Raw genomic sequence first — 12,768 nt, 5'->3', positions numbered from 1 at the left:
ATACATATACCCTTTCATTTTGTGTGACTAGCTCTGATTGAAAATATTGCCTCCTAAGTGTGGTAACCAGATCTATTCCATGATTAACCAACTGGTGTCATGTTTGGCATACAGGCTGCCAGTGTCCTAACCTAACCCAAATCCTAAAACAAACCCCCTCTCTGTCATGAATGTGACTCAGCGGACCGTGTGGTGGGCCTGGAGACCATGGCCAAGATGTCCGACAGCTCCATGCCCAGCGGCTCCAAGACCAAGAAGGGCATGTTCCGGACCGTGGGTCAGCTCTACAAGGAGTCCCTGGCCAAGCTCATGACCACGCTGCACAACACCCAGCCCAACTTTGTCAGATGTATCATCCCTAACCATGAGAAGAGGGTAGGCACTAGGCATATACATTACTCACAATGTGGCCATTCAATAGAACGTTCAGCTGTGAATAAGGTCTATTAGGCTGCAGGCTGGAGTGAAGAAATCCACTTGATTCAATTTGAATTCTATTTGATTCAATTGCAGCCTACCTCAGTCCACCACTATTGTTCCCCTTGTAGGGGCATTCCTTTTGAACTGTAGTTTGTTGATGCAGAGGAGAGGTGCAAGCAACTCCCTCTATAAAATGGGAAAAAATACCTTATTAGATTAGCGGCAAGACGCCGTTTGTCTGATAAAGGCAATTTAGGACATTTGAATGGAATGAAGTGTTTCCTCCCCCAGTTATGAAGGAGTGTTAAGTATTTTCTTCTTCAACTGCTTTTTCTACTTTTTCACTTTCAACCTTAAAGTTATTCTTTAGATTGGTTCTAAAAGGTTTATGTACTTATTTCTATTCGTAAGGTAAGGAGCCGCAAATAATCTCGCCCTTACTTTAGTGTTTGCTATGCTTGGGTATTTGTAACAAATTGATGATGTTTGTATATAATATGTAAAGCAAATGTAATCATATTCATTAATCCTATATCCTGACCCGTTGTCCTCAGGCGGGGAAACTGGACGCCCATCTGGTCTTGGATCAGCTGAAGTGCAACGGTGTGTTGGAGGGCATCCGTATCTGCCGGCAAGGGTTCCCCAACCGAATCCTCTTCCAGGAGTTCCGTCAGCGGTGAGTAGACTGGAATGGAAGAATCTGTTGCCTTAGCCTGGTTAAACCAGCCTGGACACTGTCGCTCACCATGGTTTCACTGTTCAGTCTGGTTTAACCAGGCTATACTGTTGCCTACTATCCAGTGCATTCAACATTGGCATGTATTAAACATAGCCTGTGGTAAACATTTCTCTTAAATCAGACTTTGTCTCTCTCAATATTTTCACTCTACAGTTATGAGATCCTGGCGGCTAGTGCTATTCCCAAGGGATTCATGGATGGCAAACAGGCGTGTGGTCTCATGGTAAGAAAGTGGAGCCATTTCCAAATCCTAGCATCAGGACTTTTATCATATCAAGTCTATTAAAAACAGCCTTACATATTATCTTCTCTGGAATTCTACCAAGACGAGACACCAAGTACCAAGATTGAAACCAAGTTGGTACCAACTCTGCAACATACCAAGCTCAATTCCCCTTTTCTCACATTCCTTTCCTGTCCCATTTCTGTAGATTAAGCACCTGGATCTGGACCCCAACTTGTACCGGATTGGTCAGAGTAAGATCTTCTTCCGTACCGGCGTGTTGGCCCAGCTCGAGGAGGAGAGAGATCTGAAGATTACAGTGGTCATTATCGCCTTCCAGTCCCAGGCTAGAGGTTATCTGGCCAGAAAGTGAGCAATGGCCTCAGTGTTGACACTGCTTTAATACAATAAAGCCCTCCGTCTATATATCAATTCTCTACAGCTAACAACATTTGGTCCTGGGAACGTCCCCTAAATGTTAGCGAAAGTCCAGGAGACGTCGCAATGTATTGTTCCCAGGACAGACGTTTGTTTGATTTTTCTGATTCTGGATCCGAAAGTGCCACTGTGTATGCTGTTATTAGCACTGTCCACAAATGAAACTGAATCAGTGAAAATGGCTTTTATGAGCCAATAAATGCTACATTAGTGGTCATTGATGGTTCCGCTCCTGTGTTCTAACAGGGCCTTTGCTAAGAGACAGCAGCAACTGATGGCCATGAAGGTGATTCAGAGGAACTGTGCTGCCTACCTCAAACTCAGGAACTGGCAGTGGTGGAGGCTCTTCACCAAGGTAGAGTTTCAACAACATGAACTATTCAACTCACTCCATTAATTGATGTCTGTCCGACTTACCAAGGACATCAGTTTTAGACTTTGGTGGCGGATGCGGTGTTGACCAAGTCACGTCGTTCTGACCTGCAGGTCAAGCCTCTGTTGCAAGTGACCCGCCAGGAGGAGGAGATGGGCCTGAAGGACGAGGAGCTGCAGAAGGCTAAGGAGTCTGCAGTGAAGTACGAATCAGAGCTGAAGGAGATCACCCTGAAACACACAACAGTATGTATAGGGTTCATTCACCAGGAACACACAATGTGCTTTCCACAATCTTTGTAGGGATTATGTTGCCATTTTTCAGATATTCGTTTGAATTAAATTACTATTGTAACCCTTTTCACCACTTTCATTGCCTCTCAAAAAAAGTTTGGGCATTAACATAAGAAGTGTTATGAAATAAAAACATTAAAACTCAAGAAAGTTTGGTGTATCACAGGGTTGTGTGCTGGGCCCCCTACACTTTTCTTTCTATTCAGCTCTCTTGGCTTTTTCTCTGGCTCCTCCTCTATCCAGATCATGGAGGAGAGGAACGCACTGCAGGAGCAGCTGCAGGCTGAGACTGAGCTGTATGCCGAGGCGGAGGAGATGAGGGTGCGTCTGGCCTCTAAGAAGCAGGAGCTAGAGGAGATCCTCCATGAAATGGAGGCCAGGTTGGAAGAGGAGGAAGACCGCGCTCAGGCCCTGCAGGTGGACAAGAAAAAGATGCAGCAACAGATGCAGGTTTGTTTGACCTTTTCTTTCCTTCTATGTCTTTTCACCTTGACGTTGTATTTTGGAGTTCGGGGTGTGTGTTGCTTTAGGCTTGTGCCAGTTATGTTAAGGTTGAGGGTTGCTGGTTTGAATCCTAAGTCTGGCAGTTCAGTTCTTCTTGGTTTGTGTTTAGGACCTGGAGGAGCATCTGGAGGAGGAGGAGGATGCCCGTCAGAAGCTGCAGCTGGAGAAGGTAGCATGTGAAGGCAAGATCAAGAAGTTAGAGGACGATGTCTTAGTGATGGAGGACCACAACACCAAACTGTTAAAGGTCAGTTATAGTACCATGTCTCAGGCATCATATGAGACATATTGTCAAGGCTATGGGCCATTTTAAAGGAACATTTGAGTGTTTTCGTCTATCAAGAGAGACTTGTGTGTCAGTTTCCATATTATGTCCTCCGCATCATAGAAGAAGCATTGTCAAGTCTCTGGGTCCATGAGTCCAATGAAGATTTGATAATGACAGTTGATCCTGTTTCTATTTGTCCACTCAATCGGCATTTGATGAAAGCAGAGGTATGACGTTTAGGATTTACACTGTTTTTTTGCCATGTTTACCCTGTTTTAGGAGAGGAAACTAATGGAGGAGAGGCTAGCAGATTTCAGCTCCAACCTGGCAGAGGAGGAAGAGAAGTCCAAAAACCTGACCAAGCTCAAGAACAAACACGAGTCGATGATCTCTGAACTTGAGGGTTCGTGTCAATCTTTTACCCCATCCAGACATCACATTAACCACTCAATGGATACCACACCTATTCAGTTATCAAGCAACAATGCACATCTTGGTCTGTACAAATAGTGGCTTTGGGGGTTTTCCTGACCATGTGACCTGACCAGGAAAAACTCCTAGCCAAATCCATAAAGGAGCATCCTATATCGTAAACAATCTGTGGTGTCCTTAAGTTTGTCGGAAGAACGTATTGAAGCTATTCAGCCACTACACACATCTTCATCCATAGAGTAACCTTCCATATATTTATTTGATATTTTGTCCTCTAGTCCGTCTGAAGAAGGAGGAGAAGGGTCGGCAGGAGCTGGACAAAGCAAAGCGTAAGCTGGAGGCGGAGTCTAACGACCTCCAGGAGCAGATAGCCGACCTGCTGGCCCAGATCGCTGAGCTCAAAGCCCAGCTGGCTAAGAAGGAGGAGGAGCTACAGGCTGCTCTGGCCAGGTGGGCAACAAACACTGGATTTTTATTTTTAGTAATTTTGTCACTTTTCATTATTCTTTCCTTTTGAACCCCCTTCAGTTGTTTTATAGATCCTCACATGATACTGTGATAAAGTCCACATTACACTTGTTTATGACCTCTAAAACACAGCACCAAATGTAACCGTGTCATCTATTGATATCAGCTCAGAATGCGCCTTTTATTAGTGATGTTTTTATTATCTTGAAATCATCCACAAACAACGTATTAACAATGTTCACCTTTTTCATCTAGGCTAGAGGACGAGATGGCCCAGAAGAACAATGCCCTAAAGAAGATCCGGGAGCTGGAGGGCCACATCTCAGACCTTCAGGAGGACCTGGACTCCGAGCGCCAGGCCAGGAACAAGACTGAGAAGGCCAGGAGGGACCTGGGAGAGGAGTTGGAGGCCCTCAAGTCTGAGCTGGAGGATACACTTGACAGCACCGCTACCCAGCAGGAGCTCCGGTGAGTACAAATACTAGGCAGTGGCTCTGTTCCAATATCCACACCGGCATACCACTTAGTATGAAGCAATATATTCTTAGTGTGAATGCTAGTATGGACATTGGAACGTAGCCATTTTGGTAATTTGTCTGTATATTCATGCAGTCTAGGATAGTACTTGGTCTATTCAATCACTCATGCAATTCATCATGTCCATCCATTCTTTCATCCATCCATCCACTCACCCACCCATCCATCTATCCATTCACCCACCCATTCATCCTCTCATCTCTGAAGGGCGAAGAGAGAACAGGAGGTGACCCTGTTGAAGAAGGCCATGGACGACGAGGGTCGGACCCACGAGGCCCAGGTGCAGGAGATGAGACAGAAACACACCCAGGCTGTAGAGGAGCTCACAGAGCAGCTGGAGCAGTCCAAACGGGTAAAGAAATGTAGCTACACTACTAGGCCTGTTCAAGTGCCCAAAGTTCTGTATCTGATTGTATAGCATCATCACTGGCCAGATTTGACGTGACTCTTTCTACATTCTGAAGCATATGATAATTTCATGTGTGCATGAATCCATCTTCCATAGAACAGGATCCATTTTACCGTTCTATTATGGAAGCTCTATGTATTAGCACTCTGGTTTCAGGATACGGAAAAATCCATATGTATTAGATGCTGTGTGGGCCTACCTACATTATATAGTATTTCCATTGACTGGTTGAATCCCCTTCCTCTCTGTGTCCCCCAGGTGAAGTCGAACCTGGACAAGGCCAAGCAGGCCCTGGAGAAGGAGACGTCGGAGCTGACGGTGGAGGTGCGCTCCCTGACCACGGCCAAACAGGACGTGGAGAACAAGAAGAGGAAGGTCGAAGGTCAGCTGACCGAGCTGCAGGCGCGCTTCACCGACAGCGAGAAGCAGAAGGGCGAGCTGGGAGAGCGCTGCTCCAAGATCACTGTGAGTGACGACTGAGAGGTCGCACAATGATGACATCTTCACATAGAGCCCATATGGCCATAATTCATGAAAAATGTGGACCTGCTGGAACACACATGGTCTCTATTCTTTGTTCTTTGTCGAATGATATTAGTTATGTAGAATGACGCATGATGCAATAGATTAATGGTTGAAATAGTCCATAGAGATAGAAGACAAGTTTCACTAGCTAGATGAGATTCTGACTAATATCCCATCTCTTGCTCTACACAGATTGAACTAGAGAGTGTCACCAACCTCCTGAATGAAGCCGAGGGGAAGAACATCAAGCTGAGCAAAGATGTCTCCACTCTCAGCGCCCAAGTCCAAGACACACAAGTACACACACAATACATCCTGTTTATTCTGTACTGCATATTCATGCAAGCTAACATTTCGTTGTAAGTATATTTTAAGTGAGAAATTACCAAAAGGACTCACCGTAACTGCTCTGTGTGGTTCAATGCTGGTTTATGATATCCTGTATGTAGCACTTGTTGCTCATTGGTTGGCATTTGATACTGAACTTTGACTTTGTCTCTGCCCTCCTCAGGAGCTGCTGGCTGAGGAGACCCGTCAGAAGCTGCAGTTCTCCACCAAGCTGCGTCAGATGGAGGACGACCGCAACAGTTTGCAGGAACAGCTGGAGGAGGAGGTGGAGGCCAAGAGGAACGTGGAGAGACACGTGTCCACCCTCAACATACAGGTTAGAGTTCACACACAGGGTCAGAGACTGGAGTCAAACGGTAAAACCTCATTGAGATGGATACTGAATGTGAAGAGACCCATCTTGTTACCATTTCAAGTGGACATTTCCTGTGCGTTATGTTCCCAAAACAAGAGATTGTAGTGTGTCTTTCGGAGTTAGCGTATTGGGACAGCATCCACTTAAGATGAAGACTAGCTGGAAATGAAAAGGTGTTCTCAGTCAATTAACCTGGTAAAATAACAGTTAAATGAACAAATAATGAAAACGTGAAGGAAGGACATTTATAATCTTTTTTTTACAATATTTTCTTTGTATCACCAGTTGTCAGACTCCAAGAAGAAGCTAGAAGAAATGGCCGGCAACAATGAGCTCCTGGAGGAGAGCAAGAAGCGTCTTCAGAGAGACCTGGAAGCGTCCAACACCCAGTTCGAGGAGAAGGCCTCTGCCTACGACAAGCTGGAGAAGACCAAGAACCGTCTGCAGCAGGAGCTAGAGGACATCCTCATGGACCTGGACAACCAGAGGACCATCGTCTCCAACCTGGAGAAGAAGCAGAAGAAGTTCGACCAGGTCAGTCAACCAAACCAACTGCAAAACTGGTCGACATAACATTATAAGGATGGAAATGACGCAATACCAACCAGTTTTGCCTGCTGGTACAACAGACATATCAAAATGTCTGACACTAATCAAAGCAATTGTGATGCATGTTATGTTAAAGATCAACAGGGTGTAGGAGAATGTAAATAAGGAGAAAACATTTACTTAAGCCATGCATCAACAAAAAAAGACTTCTCTTTAACTACTTTCTCTGCTGTGTACTTGAAAGTCATCTGAACTGACCTTCTCCACTTCACTCTTTCTTCCAGATGTTGGCCGAGGAGAAGACCATCTCCAGTAAGTACGCTGATGAGAGGGACCGTGCTGAGGCAGAGGCCAGGGAGAAGGAGACCAAGGCCCTGTCTCTGGCCCGTGCTCTGGAGGAGGCCCAGGAGAGCAGGGAGGAGCTGGAGAGAGCCAACAAGTCCCTGAGGACTGAGATGGAAGACCTGGTCAGCTCTAAGGACGACGTGGGCAAGAGTGTGAGTGTGGACAATCAACTTCTCTGGAATCTATGGGCCAGATTCCCAGATACCGATCAAGCCTAGTCCTGGACTAAAAGTGTCTTTCAATGGAGCCTCTTTCCATGGAGATTGAGCCTGATTTTTAATCCAGGACTAGGTTTAATCACTTTTTAAAATTATTTATTTAATGGCAATATTCTTAAACCACCAGTAGGTAGCAGGCATGTCCACAACCTTTTCTCACCCACCCACCCCTCCATCCCATCCGTAGGTCCATGAGTTGGAGAAGGGGAAGCGTGGACTGGAGGCCCAGGTGGAGGAGATGAAGACCCAGCTGGAGGAGCTGGAGGACGAGCTGCAGGCTGCAGAGGACGCCAAGCTGCGTCTGGAGGTCAACATGCAGGCCCTGAAGGCCCAGTTCGACAGGGACCTGGTGGGACGTGACGAGATGGGAGAGGAGAAGAAGAGACAGCTCATAAAGCAGGTAGGGAAAGAAGGAAAAACTGTAAAGAGGAAAAGCCACCATTTTGTTACACAGAAGAGTAGTAGGTTCATGGATTAACTCTCCAGGGTGTTCAAGCCACTCTTGAGCTACACAATACTGACACACATTCACAGCAACAAATGATGTTGCTGAATTGAGCTTGTGCTCATCTTTTGCTTTCTGTATGTGTGCTCCCCAGGTGCGTGAGTTGGAGACGGAGCTAGAGGACGAGAGGAAGCAGAGAGCCACGGCGGCAGCAGCCAAGAAGAAGCTGGAGGGAGATATGAAGGACCTGGAGGGACAGATCGAGATGTCCAACAAGGGACGCGACGAGGCCATTAAACAGCTGCGCAAGATCCAGGTGAGTTGGAGCGAACGACGATACTGTAACACATTACCTTACAGTGATACTGTTGTGTTTACGTAGCAGTATGACAGCCTATTCCTTATTTAGTCATATGTAGCATGCCTTATGTAGCCTTATGTAACTGACATTCATGGTGTAAAATGAATCCAGCTAGTGTGAGGTTTGGCTATGGCATTGACATAACACCTGTTAGGTTCTAAATAAACAGAGTAAAACTGATGGACAACTATGAAAAGCTCTAACCAAGTTTATTCACCCAATTGGTCAGACAGCTGAAAGGACAAAGACATATTTACACAAGCACTGGTATTTAAACCTTCCTCCTATGCGGAGTCTCCTCCTTACACATCTGGACAGCCAATACATCTCTGTTGCTAGACGGGACTTTAGTGATGCATGCTCTTTCTCACTTCATCTGACCTGACCTCGGCCCAAATTCCTCACTCCTCCCCAACTCACAGCTGTCCTCTTGACTTGTACCAGACTGTAGCCCTTCTCCTTTCCATAGGATATCTAATGTCTATCAATAGCATGTTCTGAGAGAATGTAAACGTTCTGCATTCCCCCTATCTCCCTCAGTACCATGAACAAGGATTTTTCAAGTTTAGAAGTCAGAACCCATCACACCCTATAAAGCATTATGAAAGCCTTATGATGCCTCATAATGTAACTATGTCATTCCATCTCCAGGCCCAGATGAAGGACTTCCAGAGGGAACTGGAAGATGCCCGTGCAGCCAGAGAAGAGGTGCTGGGTACGGCCAAGGAGAGCGAGAGGAAGGCTAAGAGTCTGGAGGCTGAGCTCATGCAGATTCAGGAGGTAACGTAGCCTGGCTCACTGTAGATAGCATGGCAAAGTGTGAAATAACACTATATTTCCCATATAGTGCACTACTTTTGACCAGAGTGCTATTGTGTGTGTGTGTGTGTGTGTGTAGGAGCTGGCTGCTGCTGAGAGGGCACGGAAACAAGCAGAGGCTGAGCGGGATGAGCTGTCCGACGAACTAGCCAGCAACACCTCTGGAAAGTAAGTAGAACCTTTACTAAATGAGTGTGATGTTAACAGCATTATAATGCCTCTTGTATTTCACCATTTTTCCACAGTCAAATGAGTGGAATGAATTGGACGCAGCATTAGATGGTGGTGTAGTGGAGCATTGTGCAACTGAAACATTGTGTGGTAATGTAGGGGAGCATTAATTGTGACTGAAGCGTAGTGTAGGGGAGCATTCATTGTGTGGTAATGTAGGGGAGCATTCATTGTGTGGTAATGTAGGGGAGCATTCATTGTGTGCGACTGAAGCGTAGTGTAGGGGAGCATTCATTGTGCGCGACTGAAGCGTAGTGTAGGGGAGCATTCATTGTGCGCGACTGAAGCGTAGTGTAGGGGAGCATTCATTGTGCGCGACTGAAGCGTAGTGTAGGGGAGCATTCATTGTGCGCGACTGAAGCGTAGTGTAGGGGAGCATTCATTGTGCGCGACTGAAGCGTAGTGTGGTTGTGTAGTGGAACGTTGTATGATTGACTGTTTCCTGTGTGCCGTTTCCAGATCAGCCCTGTCTGATGAAAAGCGTCGTTTGGAGGCTAAAATCTCCCAGCTGGAGGAGGAGCTGGAGGAAGAAAGCAGTAACATGGAGATCCTCAACGACAGATTGAGGAAGAGCACTCAACAGGTTAGACTGGCAGGACCCCTCCTCCTAACGACCTGAAACACACTGTGACCACACCTTAAACACACTAGAACAGGGCTGTCCAACCCTCTTCCTGGAGATCTACCATCCTGTGGGTTTTCAGTCCAACCCTAATTTAACACACCTGATTCAACTAATTAGCTGATCAACAAGACCTTAAATACCTGAATCAGGGGCCTGTTGCACAAAACTAGGATAAGGGATTAAGCCAGGATATCTTGGTGATCCTGGCTCAATTGATCCGTAATCCGGTTGCACTAAAGATGGATAGGGGGCAGGAGGATATGTTATGGTATAAATTACCATGGAGATTTATTCTGTGGAGCTAGCCTGCTCCAGACCAGGCTAAATTCCAGGATCTATTTAATCTCATCCCTAATGTCAGTCAGCAGTCACCACAAATGGAAACCAATAGTTATTTCACTGCTCACTATACATTGTTATCACATATAACTAGACCCACTGTTATTTAAACGTTTGTGATCATTAATTTCAATGATTTTGGATAAAAAATGATTTTTAGATGATGTTGCTATCATTAGATAATTTACAGTTTCCCATAGACTATAAGGCTATATATAAAATGCTAGAATATTAGGGCCACAGAGGGGAAAAAAACACAAGTCATAATATTGTAACCAGTTGTTTTAAAGGAGGACAGTTGTTAAAATGACAGATGTGGGGCATTTCGTGAAATTGTACTTCAGTATGGTTTCATAAACAAAGACATGCTGATGTGCCAGAATATTAAGTATCACATTGTCATAAGTATCAAAACTGTAAAAACAATATGTAGCTTTTCTGCAGAAAGAACCAGCCTCATAAATTTATGACTTTATCCTTTTTCTTCAGTGTGGCCCTAGTACTCTGTCATATAAACAAATACACATTCCATATGAATATAAAAACACAATGTGTAACATTATGTTCCTTTATTGAATAAGGACAAAACAAAGCAGGTAAACCATCAGCTCCTTTCAAAACTGAAGTCACAGTGACTCTACAAGATGGAAAGCACAGAATCTAAGCATATTATACAAAATGATACATATACAGACCTTTGAATGTGTATAACACACCCTGCATGTCTGCACACTAAAATAAATGCAGGACAAATCCATACACATCAACTGAACAGACAAATGAATGGATGCAGTAGCCTCCCTGCAGCCTTGTATTACACACAGTATACCGCACAAACATCATAAGAGGCCAAATTCGTCAAAAAACGAACCCAAAAAAACCCAAATTCCTCTGCCACCGCAGGACATATTTAACCAAAATTGAAAGCACACATACTAACTAAAATAATTCAACACATATTGGTCCCTCAGCAGCCGACCACTGTCGTCATCAGGGAAGATTGCCGGATTGTCCCAGTCCATGGCTGGTGGCACTCTGGGGGCCCTCTCCTTCCTCAGGCAGGCCACATTGTGAAGGACAGCACAAGCCACAGTAATATCACATGCCCTAACAGGGCTGACCCTTAATTTGTGAAGGCAGTGAAAGCGTGCCTTCAGGAGGCCAAAGGTCATTTCAACTCTGGCCCTGGTCCTGGCATGGGCATGGTTGTAGGCCTGCTGTGCTTCCTGGGGGTCTGTGAAAGGTGTCAGGAGAAAAGGCTGGCAGCCATACCCCCTGTCTCCCAGCAACACACCAGAGAATTCACCTGTCAACACAAAATCTCATCATTACTACCTCATAAACACAGTGATATTCTTGACACAGCCATGATGGTTATAAATAGGGGTTGTGTGGCTTACCTTGTGATAGGCACTGATAGATTTCAGAGGCCCGAAAGATTCTGGAGTCATGGACTGAGCCAGGCCATTTTGCCACAACATTGCTGATCACACAGTCAGCATTGCAGACCATCTGAAATCATAAGATGAGGAATATTACACCAATCAATGCACATCACTGGCAATGCAGAGTGTTCGTCAATGGACAATATCAAAAAGTTATGTTCACCTGAACATTAATGCTGTGAAAGGATTTCCTATTCACAAAATCGGCCTCATGGGCACCTGAGGGGGCTTTTATCCTTATGTGTGTGCAGTCCACTGCACCAATGACATTGGGGAAACCTGTCACACAAAGTAATGAGTATCCTACTATGTGTTAACAGTTGTCCTGTAATTTGTAGATCCTCTTACCTGCAATCCTATAGAACTCCTCTTTGATGTCACAGAGTCTTCTGTGGCCAGGGAAGGAGATGAAGACATCTGCTAATGCTTTGATAGCCAGACACACACTCCTTATTGTGCGGCAAATTGTGGCCTTGTTCAGCTGTTCTGCATCCCCCACTGAGTACAGGAAGGCTCCACTAGCAAAAAAGCGCAAGGCCACACAAACCATTTGCTCCACACTCAGTGCATGGCTCCGTGCAGTGCGGTGCTTAATCCTGGGACCCAGTAGTCTGCATAGATACCTGATGCCATCTGCAGAAAACCTGTATCTTTCATATAGATGGTCATCAGGGAAGGCCAGTGGGTCCAACCGGTCCCTGAAGACCCTTTCTCACCTGAAGGCTCTCCTCAGCACAAGTGCTTCTTCATCCACCACATCTCGCACGAATGGGCATGCCATTGTCAGAGCAGAAAGGAACACACAATTTTGGGCCTTCATATAGGCTAGTGGCCACACCTGGTGCTGGGGGGGGTGGGCAAAAGAGGGCGATGCCTTATAACGATGACTTGGTTGTACTGATTGCTGGGAAAATAAAAAAAACCTTAGAAAGATGCCACCGTCCTGTGTGCTCACAATAAGAGCTCATATGTCATGGCTCACTTGACTTTACGAGAATATACCTAATTTTTATTTTGAGCTGTGTCATCTTCTTGGAGCTGGGGGAGGAAAGAAAAATA

General features: G+C 45.4%; 2 protein-coding genes across 5 annotated transcripts in view; one reads left to right on the top strand and one right to left on the bottom strand.

The window, feature by feature from the left end:
• The window catches only part of LOC139424497 (myosin-11-like), a 44,028-nt gene that overhangs the window by 25,207 nt on the left and 6,053 nt on the right, over positions 1-12,768 (top strand). For all 4 annotated transcript variants that reach the window (XM_071176406.1, XM_071176409.1, XM_071176405.1 and 1 more), the window contains 22 exons: positions 182-375; positions 975-1,096; positions 1,313-1,382; positions 1,591-1,751; positions 2,067-2,175; positions 2,307-2,438; positions 2,730-2,936; positions 3,100-3,237; positions 3,538-3,661; positions 3,969-4,140; positions 4,414-4,626; positions 4,903-5,047; positions 5,363-5,569; positions 5,822-5,926; positions 6,141-6,293; positions 6,618-6,866; positions 7,166-7,378; positions 7,632-7,844; positions 8,044-8,205; positions 8,902-9,030; positions 9,149-9,237; positions 9,760-9,883. In XM_071176406.1, the coding sequence (XP_071032507.1) occupies positions 182-375; positions 975-1,096; positions 1,313-1,382; positions 1,591-1,751; positions 2,067-2,175; positions 2,307-2,438; positions 2,730-2,936; positions 3,100-3,237; positions 3,538-3,661; positions 3,969-4,140; positions 4,414-4,626; positions 4,903-5,047; positions 5,363-5,569; positions 5,822-5,926; positions 6,141-6,293; positions 6,618-6,866; positions 7,166-7,378; positions 7,632-7,844; positions 8,044-8,205; positions 8,902-9,030; positions 9,149-9,237; positions 9,760-9,883 (3,431 nt within the window). The remainder of the gene's footprint in view (positions 1-181; positions 376-974; positions 1,097-1,312; positions 1,383-1,590; positions 1,752-2,066; positions 2,176-2,306; positions 2,439-2,729; positions 2,937-3,099; positions 3,238-3,537; positions 3,662-3,968; positions 4,141-4,413; positions 4,627-4,902; positions 5,048-5,362; positions 5,570-5,821; positions 5,927-6,140; positions 6,294-6,617; positions 6,867-7,165; positions 7,379-7,631; positions 7,845-8,043; positions 8,206-8,901; positions 9,031-9,148; positions 9,238-9,759; positions 9,884-12,768) is intronic.
• Positions 10,798-12,768, bottom strand: part of LOC139424506 (myb/SANT-like DNA-binding domain-containing protein 4) — a 1,073,247-nt gene continuing 1,071,276 nt past the window's right edge. Inside the window, exons 9-12 of the mRNA XM_071176426.1 lie at positions 12,712-12,747; positions 12,058-12,613; positions 11,665-11,776; positions 10,798-11,570 (exon numbers count right to left, since the gene is read on the bottom strand). Coding sequence (XP_071032527.1) covers positions 12,712-12,747 — 36 coding nt within the window. The 3' untranslated portion in view covers positions 10,798-11,570; positions 11,665-11,776; positions 12,058-12,613. The remainder of the gene's footprint in view (positions 11,571-11,664; positions 11,777-12,057; positions 12,614-12,711; positions 12,748-12,768) is intronic.

The sequence above is a fragment of the Oncorhynchus clarkii genome, chromosome 13, assembly GCF_045791955.1.
Source record: "Oncorhynchus clarkii lewisi isolate Uvic-CL-2024 chromosome 13, UVic_Ocla_1.0, whole genome shotgun sequence".
Classification (NCBI taxonomy): Eukaryota; Metazoa; Chordata; class Actinopteri; order Salmoniformes; family Salmonidae; genus Oncorhynchus; species Oncorhynchus clarkii.
The sequence above is the reverse complement of the archived record's forward strand: the minus strand, read 5'-3'. Positions and strand labels throughout refer to the sequence as shown.